This window comes from Ranitomeya variabilis, chromosome 2, assembly GCF_051348905.1.
Source record: "Ranitomeya variabilis isolate aRanVar5 chromosome 2, aRanVar5.hap1, whole genome shotgun sequence".
In the NCBI taxonomy this organism is placed as follows: Eukaryota; Metazoa; Chordata; class Amphibia; order Anura; family Dendrobatidae; genus Ranitomeya; species Ranitomeya variabilis.
The window spans coordinates 686400834-686410456 of record NC_135233.1 but is presented as its reverse complement, the minus strand read 5'-3'; the positions used below and the strand labels follow the sequence as shown (position 1 = coordinate 686410456).

The following is a 9623-nucleotide window of genomic DNA, read 5'->3' as shown; positions in this document are numbered from 1 at the left end:
GGGGCGCCGTTCTGCACTTCGCCTCAGGCAGCACAAAGGCTAGGTTCACCCCTGACAGGGTGAGTAGACTAACGGCTGTGTGGGGTAATTATATAGGACATCTGGACAATGCAGGATTTATCTGGATTACCCCAGTGAGCTTATATGTGAACCAGAGTGCGACCGCTGAAATATGGCAATGGACTTCAGAACCATGGGACCTACAGATATTAAGGCCACACTATCTGTGTAATCAGCACTGATCAGAAAATCCTCTGATCCTTCAGTTCTCCAGTTATTCCCTGCCTGTTGCATTTACTACTTAACCCTGAGGATGGTCATATTCCAGCATGAATCCTGTGTAATGTTATATTCTGATCAGTGATCTACAGACAAAACTAGTAATAGTAAGAAACATATAAAAATGGTTGAAGCTGCTTCATCTTTAGTGGTTCGCTACCTGACCCATTGTGACATCACTCATGTTCCGCTCCTCGTGATGTCACACTGAGATCAGCATTGTGACATCACGGACTGTGTGGTTATATGGAATGACACTGCAGGAAGAGGCTTTGTCTGGAGAGGCTCACTGTGTATCACACAATAAGCGATTTTCCTCCTGGCTAAAATGCTGTTTCGATTTCTTCTAATTGTGACTGTGCTACTTACTTCTGTAGAAGGCGCTCCTATCAACATCAGCGAGTTTGATTCCAGGGCTTTGACCCCTGCAAGTAAGTGCTTTACCAGATTTTCATCCAATATGGGGTTAGGCTGGCTTCACACTTGCATACGGGAGGGCTGCGGATGGCAGCATACTTCCTCCTCCCTGAAACGCCGCCTAAGCTAGCGATTTTTCGGTGTGTGCGGTGACCGCACGGAAACGCCAGAGGAATCTACCAGTGGCTTACTTACAGAGAGCACAGGTGCGATCGGCAGAGGTAGCGCTCCTGGGTATGGAGGAGTCAGGAGAAATATCTGCCGGCTGAACAGATCAGCTGAACCATGGGCCGACAGCTATTGTGCTTGTGTCCCCTTACTCATAGGAATGGTCCTAGGTCTGGTTAAGTAAATGAGGAGCAAAATATAATGTATACATTAGTAGCTCTAAATATCTGACATATTCTTTATCTTTTCTTCCAATAGAACACTTTCTCTTTGGATTCATGTTAGGTGTCATCTGTACCATCATATGTGGGTAAGTCTTATAATGATTTATGGGCTACACGGGAGTCTGTATAAGAAATATCCCACGATTCAGTATAGGGTACAATCTAGTGGAGATGTTTAGTCGTTCATAAGCTGGGTCTGATCTGTCCGAGCACAATGGACTTTTCTGTACAATATGAAAACATTGCTGATTGTCATAGATAACAAAAATGACTGCAGATAGGGATAGATAAAATAGATGAAGAAAAATAAATGCCTTTATAACATTCTGCAGAACACAGAAATAGTTTTCTTTACAATTTGCAACTTGACTTCTGTTTTATCACTTTAAAGGCATCTGAAAAAGAATATATCCGGGAGAAATGTTACTGGACAAGATTCCATGGACGCAGACATAGAGAATAGGGCTAATCCTACCGGTACGTACAGCCTAACACATCTGACATTAATATCTATATACATACAACTACTTCTTGGCAGCTTTTATATTACATGGACGCAGTTCACATTGTAAAGCTGAATACTCTAATCACATTCTGTTTACTTTCTTTCAATATATGAAATCTGTTTAAAAGAAAAAGCAACCTTATAACATAAGAACAATCTCTTAATGACAGTGAATTTACTGTAGACCTAGCAGAAACAATCTAGAAGAAACAGAATATTTTCCTTTTGAAATGCTTATTTCAATGTTCTGTGTTACAGGAGAACATGAGGATGAAATAATGACTGTAAATCAGGATGCTCCTCATGGACCCATGGCTGAAGAGAGAGATGTCCTCAAAAACACCAATATCTCTAGGCCTGGCCCCCATTATGGCATAACTACTATAGACCCATATGAAGATATGATCATCTCCTCTGACCGTAAGTTCTCAGGCTTTTATAATGTGTACTATAACATGTATTTAACAGGAAAAATATGACCTAAAAAAATCTCTAAAATGAGCATGTCAGTAGATAACCCTATATATAAATGTTACGCTGAGGGTTTGCTCCATCTATTTTCTTAATTGAACTATTTAGAGATTATAGTACCTGTATAATTTAAAGGGAACCTGTCACCACTTTTCTCTCCTACCAGTTAAAAATATAATTTTATTCAGTGTCAGCTATGCATACCCTAAGTAATTCTGTAACCCCCTACTCCCCATGTATCACCCATAAAAACCTTTTATATTTCTCCCGCAATGTATATTAATAGAGTGCATCCGGTCCGATAGGCGTGGCTTCAGTTCACTCACTCCACCCCTCTCTTCAGCTGCTGCACGCAGTCCTTGACGTGGCTGACGCATATCTCTGTGAGATATCACGCTTGCGCAGTCAAGTAGTTTCTCAGAAGTGCGCATGCGCAAGAAGCCATTTGACTGCGCAGGTGCGATATCTCACAGCAATCTAAGTCATCCACATCAAGGACTGCGTGCAGTAGCAGAGCAGAGGGGTGGAGTGAGTGAACCGAAGCCACGCCCATTGGACCGGACGGACCCCATTAGCATACATCATAGGAAAAATATAAAAGGTTTTTATGGGTGATACATGGGATTACATAAGTATTTAGCGGACACTGAATAAAATGATAATTTTAGCTGGTAGGACAGAAAAGTGGTGACAGGTTCCATTTAACTATTTGTAACAAACATATAGAAGCTTTTATTTTATTAATGCTAATGTCAATGTTCTATGTTACAGAAGATGTAAATGATGATGCTCGTCATGGACTGATGGCCAAAAACAGAGATGTCCTCAAAAACACCAACATCTCTTCGCTTAGCCCCCATGGTGACATAATTACTGCAGACCTACATGCAGATATGATCATCTCCTCTGATAGTAAGTTCTCTGGCTTTTAAATCATGTATTTAACATGAAAAAACTTCCTAAAAAACCCTCTAAAATGAACATGTCAGTAAAAATCCCTGTACATAAATGTTACTCTGAGGGTTTGGTCCTTCGATTTTCATAATTGTACCATTTAGAGATTAGAATGCCTGTATAATTTAATTTGTAACAAACATATAAAAGCTTTCATTTTGCTAACGCTAATGTCAATTTTCTATGTTACAGAAGATGTAAATGATGATGCTCTTCATGGACTAATGGCCAAAAAGAGAGATGTCCTCAAAAACAGCAATATCTCTACGCCTGGTCCCCATGGTGACATAATTACTAACGACTCATCTGAAGATATGGTCATCTCCTCTAACAGTAAGTTCTCAGGCTTTTATGTCATGTACTCTAACAAGTATTTAGCATGATAAAACTTCCTAAAAATAAAAACTCTAAAAGGAGCATGTATGTAAATAACCCCATACATAAATGTTACTCTGAGGGTTTGGTCCATCTATTTTCATAATTGTACCATTTACAGATTATAGTACATGTATAATTTAATTATTTGTAGGAAACATATAGAAGCTTTTATTTTATTAATGCTAATGTCAATGTTCTATGTTACAGAAGAACAAGAGAATGAAATCACTACTGTAAATGATGGTGTTCCTTATGGACCGATGGACAAAAATACAGATGTCCTCAAACACACCAATATCTCTACTCCTGGCCCTGGTTATGTAGTCATCAACATGGATCCAGATGAGGATTCGATCATCTCCTCTGACAGTAAGTTCTAGGCTTTTCTAACATACATGTATGTTTAATAGAAAAGAAACAGCCTAATAAAATAATCTCTAAAAGTTGATAGCTGGTTGTTTGATCCTTCTACTTTCATACTTTACAATTTAGCATTTATAAAACCTGTATGATGTGAAAGGAAATCTGTTTCTGCTACCTCATCTGAGAGCAGCCTGGTGTAGGCAAAGAAAATCTGAACAGAACAATTCATGACTAAGATTACTGGGTGCAGTCGTTCTCATACAATCAGAGATTTTAGATTTTGCAATGAAGCATAGCTGGGAAAGCTTCCCGCACCCACACCAGGCTCTGCATGTACAATGTCCATAGACAGTGAGCTGCTTATCACAGTAGGGTGCGTTCCCGGACCAGGAGGCATAGAGCTCCTGAGTCACAGCAATGGTAAGCTTCTGGTGCTAAAACACATGCTGTCTCCAGCTTACATAGCAAAACCTGCTGACAGACTCCCTTTTATATTGTTTAACAAATGTAGGAGCTTTTATTGTAATAATGTTAATTTTAATGTTACACCTTACAGGAGGAATTTGCGATAAAATAAATGCCGAAACCAAACATGTCCTTGAAAACAACAACATTTCCATTTCTGGTTCCGGATATGTAATCATCAATGTGGACCCAGATGAGGATGTGGACATCTTCTATGACTGTAATGACGGTAAGTTCTCAGGCTTTTCCAGCAAATGTTTAATAGAAAAACAGCAGCCTAATAATAAAATCTCTAAAAGGAGATAACTGGTTGTTTGATCCTTCTATTTTCATACGTTACAATTTAGCGGTTATAAAACCTGTAGAATGTTAATATTCCTTAAACTTGGAAGCTTTTATTTTAGTGACGTTAATTTCAATGTTACACCTTACAGGAGAACATGTGGATGAAATAAATATATTAAATCACGATGCTCCTCATGGACCCATTGCCGAAAACAGATGTGATCAGAAACAACATTTCTGTGTCTGCACCCGAATATGCATCCATATGCCAGAATAGAATGTGAACGTCGCCTCTGAGAGTAAGTTCCCTCTTTCTTCATGCTGATGAGAAGATGATCACTACCACAAATATAACCTGTACTAACTTCCATAACTTGCATAAATTAAACATTGGCCATTTTAAGCAATATTATTAAATTGCAGTTAGAACAATTTCTTAGTATTTCATGGCCCTCAAACTCAGCCTGACAGTGGAGTAGAATCAATGTGCATTAATGAATAACTAATCAATAACCACTATCATTTATACAAACCAAAAGGACAGAGAACTTATTCCAGCGCCTCCTCTGAATCCTCCTCTGTCTACTGCTTCACCTCCTCAAAATTTTAGCCTGGACAAAGTCCTAGGGAAATATAAAATCCCAGTGAAGTTTGTCTTTTAGGAACTTCTGGCCTATGGCAGCAAAAACCAAATGTAAGGTCTTAGGGTGTGTTTCCACGGTCAGGGAAAAGCTGCACGTTTGACACTGTGTAGAGCCGCAGTGTCAAACACGCAGCGTCCAGATGTTACAGCATAGTGGAGGGGATTTCATGAAATCCCGTCTCCACTGTGCGTTAAAATACGCAGGTGGCAGACCCGCGTAAACGGACATGCGGCGCAACTTTTGAAAACGCAGCATGTCTGTTTACAATGCGGCGACGCAAATTTACCATAGACATTCATTAGATGCGGTAAAGCCGCATCTAATGATTAGTCACATGCGTAGTAACTGCGTTAACGCAGCTTACTACGCATGTGTACTAATTCACATGCCGGCTTACCTGTCCCGCCGCCGGAAGTGCGCGTCCACTGCACTTCTCGCAGTAAGCTAAGTTCTCGCGATAACTTAGCTTACCACGAGAACTGCCGTGCACGTGACCGGGGGTTATCTCTGGTCACACTAGGCTGGTTCTCATGGTCAGCTGACCGTGAGTGCTAGAATGTAGGTGATCGCTGGAGAGTTATCTCCAGCGATCATCTACAAGCTCTGCTACATCTGGATGTCCGGTATCCTGATGTAGCAGAGCTGGACTCGTCGTGGGACACTCGTTATTTAAAGGACAACGTCGGACTCAGAGAGTATACTGTTGGTTTATTATTTTTCTTTTTTCCAGAACACGAGGGCATCGCATGGATTGAGCGTATAATAAAAATATGGTCAAAACTGTGTTTTATTTCATTAAAATACTTTATTCTGCATGTGTGTGTTTTATTAACCCTTTAACATCTATAGGATTAGTAATGGTAAGTATCTTATTGACGCCTCTCCATTACTAAGCTGGCTTAATGTCATAGCCTAGAGAGGGGCCATGGATATTAACCCCTTCCCAGGCTACAAACATCTGTCCCCCCTAGTTGCTGGCTCTCCCTCTCTGGCGCAGAAAATTGGACGGGAGCCGACGCCAATTTCTTTTTTTTTAATTAAACATATTGCTTTTAAGGCCAGGGTCATACTTGCGAGAAACTCACATGAGTGGGTCCCGCATGCCGGGGGCAGTGCCAGGTATTGAGGTGCGAGACTCATGTGAGTTTCTTGCTAGTGTGACCCTGGCCTAACGCAGATTTTGTGTGTGTGTATTTATTTAAGGCCGGTATCACACATGCGAGAAACTCAGACGAGCCTCGCATCTTTATACCTGGCACTGCCGCCGGCACTCAGGAGCGGAGTGTGCGGCTATATAGAAATACATGCAACAGCACGCTCCGCTCCCGAGTCGGCAGTGCTGGGTATTGAGGCGAGACTCGTCTGAGTTTCTCGCATGTGTGATCCCGGCCTAACTCTTTATGTGCCATTTTATTATATTTATTACTAAACATTGGGCTTGGTATTATCTATCTATCTATCTATCTATCTATCTATCTAATATCTATTTATTTATCTCTGTGTGTAAACATTATTCTTCAATGGAGTATGTAAATGAAGAGGTTGGACAAGAAATGACATCACAATTCTTTTTTTTTTTTGGTATATCTTTATTTAGCTTACAAAAACATAAATCCACATGAAAAAACGCATCAAAAAAGCAGGTGACCTTCCAGGGACCTCAGGTGCAGATATTACCTGCATCAAATCCTGAGCAAATCCTGACCGTAGAAACATACCCTTAGGATATGTTTCCACGTTCAGGAAACGCTGCGTGTTTGACGCTGCGTAGAGCCGCAGCGTCAAACACGCAGCGTCCAGATGTTACAGCATAGTGGAGGGGATTTCATGAAATCCCGTCTCCACTATGCGGTAAAACACGCAGGCGGCAGACCCACGTAAAAGGACATGCGGCGCGTCTTTTCAGAATGCAGCATGTCCTTACAATGCGGCGACGAGTCAAAAAGCGCATAAAAAACGCAGGTGACCTGCCAGTGACCTCAGGTGCAGATTTGGTGCAGATTTTACCTGCGTCAAATCCTGGTGCAATCCTAAACGTGGACACATACCCTTAGGGTTTTAAAATGTGTTTTATGATTATGTTATGTATTAGTATTAACAGGTAATATTCTAAATAATTAGAAATTGGGCACTAACGACCGAAACTTTGATAGTATTACTTTTCTTTATGCAAACTATATCACCAGTCTGTGAGATAAGACTTGCTGGACTACTGGAGAATGGGTGTTGTCATTCTCAAATCACAAATATGATAAAGAACAATGTAAATCATCTTTAATAAATCACAATAACATAAAATTGGCTGAGCACATGACTAACACATTGAAAGCACAAACAAAAGTGTGTGGACATGGCAAAAACAAATAGATGAATAATCATGATCACCTTCCACGTATAGCAAAAGTGGCTTAAAGTGCAAATGTATAAATCAAAAGAGCCAATGGCCGGATAAAAGGTGCTCAATATCAAATGTACCTCCAGATGCCATAAGTAAGTGCTTGTACTAATACACTTATCCCTGAGTTATTTCACCATCACAGCTTTTTCTTGGGTTTATAGGAAATTGGGTGGAGTGCTGTATTTGTTTCATGACGGAGGGATAGCTGTAATCTCATTATAGAAGATAAAAAAAATAATAGGCAGGGTACAATTCCTATCACAGCACTGATAGGATGTAGAACGTACCTGAACATAGACATTAAATGATGCCCACTATATATTACATAGTTCTGTATTATAATCTAGAGATAATGGATGATGTGTAAACATCTTCTGTTACCCCACGCATCATAATCGGTCTCCATGTACATATATTAATCTTTACTGTTTTGCTAATTTTGTGACATTTTTATTGCAGGTGAGGCAGAAGGGTCTCGCTGTGAACCCACATTGAACATGGGATCCAGCTGGAGAGAACGACTTTACATTGGTAAAAAGAGACATATTTCAGGCTCGGTCTCTGTTCCCAACCACCAGATGTGACATTACTGGACTTTCCGCAGCTAGACACACTCACTGAACAAGTGAGTTTCCTTCTGCACAATGAGGCAGATTCCGGGCTCGGTCTCTGTTCCTAACCATCGGATGTGACATTTACTGGACTTTCCGCAGCTAGACGCACTCACTAAACAAGTGAGTTTCCTACTGCACAACGAGGCAGATTCTGGGCTCGGTCTCTGTTCTAAACCATTGAATACAACATTACTGGACTTTTCGCAGCTAGAAGCACTCACAGAATATGTGAGTTTAATACTGCAAAATGAGGCAGATTCCGGGATCGGTCTCTGTTCCCAACCACCAGATGTGACATTACTGGACTTTCCGCAGCTAAACGCACCCACTGAACAAGTGAGTTTCCTACTGCACAACGAGGCAGATTCCGGGCTCGGTCTCTGTTCCAAACCATTGAATACGACATTACTGGACTTTCCGCAGCTAGAAGCACTCACAAAATTAGAGTTTCCTACTGCACAATGAGGCAGATTCCGGGCTTGGTCTCTGTTCTCCAACTATGAATATGACATTACTGGACTTTCTGTAGCTAGACGCACTCATAAAATAAGTGAGTTTCCTTCTGCACGAGGCAGATTCCAGGCTCGGTCTCTGTTCTCCAACTATGAATATGACATTACTGGACTTTCTGCAGCTAGAAGCACTCACAGAATATGTGAGTTTAATACTGCAATATGAGGCAGATTCCGGGCTCGGTCTCCTCAATGCATAAAACATTTGATGTTCATTATGCAGCTAGAAAAATTCATAAATTGATTGAGTTACCTGCTGCACTATGAGACAGATTCCAGGCTTGGTCACTGTTCTCATCAATGAAGATCTACAGCCTAAGGGAAGGGCAGTCCTTCAGCCATGGTTCCCTAGAGGTTTCCTCCACTGGGGGTTTTTCCTCTCCTAGTGCTGAAGGTTGACTCTTTGTAAGTCAAGAGCCTCACTTCATCATTATTATTGGGGCACTCTTTAAATCTATTGCCCTGACTTCCATTGGAACTTCTACATTACACACCTTGAATGAAGTAAAGAAGTCAGTGAATGATATGTAGCAGTGTATCTGAGCTTATATAGATCTTTACAATGCAGCAGAGTATATACAAATCTGTGACGAGGGAACATTTTATGCAGTCAAACACAGCGGCTTATAATTGTATTTTCTCACAATCAAACTTAGTTGCTATACATTTAATATTCATCTTTAACCCCTTTCTGACATATGATGTACTATCCCATCGATGTGGGCTGGGCCCGTATGACCATGGATGGGATAGTACGTTGAAGCTGATCAGCCATGCTCATGGGTGGTGTGCGGCCGATCGGGGCCGGGTGTCAGCTGATTCTCACAGCTGACACCAGGCACTAAGTGCCAGGAGCGGTCACGGACGGCTCCTGTCACTTTAACCCCCGGAACACTGTGATCAAACAAGATCACAGCGTTTCGGTGGCATAGAGAAGCATCGTGCA

The 9623-nt window shown here is 41.1% G+C and overlaps 1 protein-coding gene across 1 annotated transcript; it reads left to right on the top strand.

Annotated features, from left to right (window-relative positions):
• Positions 1 to 586: 586 nt before the first annotated feature.
• On the top strand, positions 587 to 9240 carry LOC143809831 (uncharacterized). The gene is made up of 10 exons (XM_077292825.1): positions 587 to 710; positions 1123 to 1174; positions 1480 to 1565; positions 1852 to 2013; positions 2836 to 2976; positions 3211 to 3351; positions 3604 to 3765; positions 4316 to 4453; positions 4659 to 4808; positions 8011 to 9240. The coding sequence occupies exons 1-9, from the start codon at positions 608 to 610 to the stop codon at positions 4784 to 4786; spliced, it is 1113 nt and encodes a 370-aa protein (XP_077148940.1). The 5' UTR covers positions 587 to 607; the 3' UTR covers positions 4787 to 4808; positions 8011 to 9240.
• The last annotated feature ends 383 nt before the right edge of the window (positions 9241 to 9623 follow it).

What these genes read in the sequence shown, in the direction of transcription:
- LOC143809831 (XM_077292825.1), top strand. Translation starts at nt 608, where the DNA reads ATGCTGTTTCGATTTCTTCTAATTGTGACTGTGCTACTTACTTCTGTA. An exon ending in ATCTGTACCATCATATGTGG is followed by an intron (nt 1,175 to 1,479) that starts GTAAGTCTTATA and finishes ATCACTTTAAAG; the next exon opens with GCATCTGAAAAAGAATATAT. An exon ending in TATGATCATCTCCTCTGACC is followed by an intron (nt 2,014 to 2,835) that starts GTAAGTTCTCAG and finishes TCTATGTTACAG; the next exon opens with AAGATGTAAATGATGATGCT.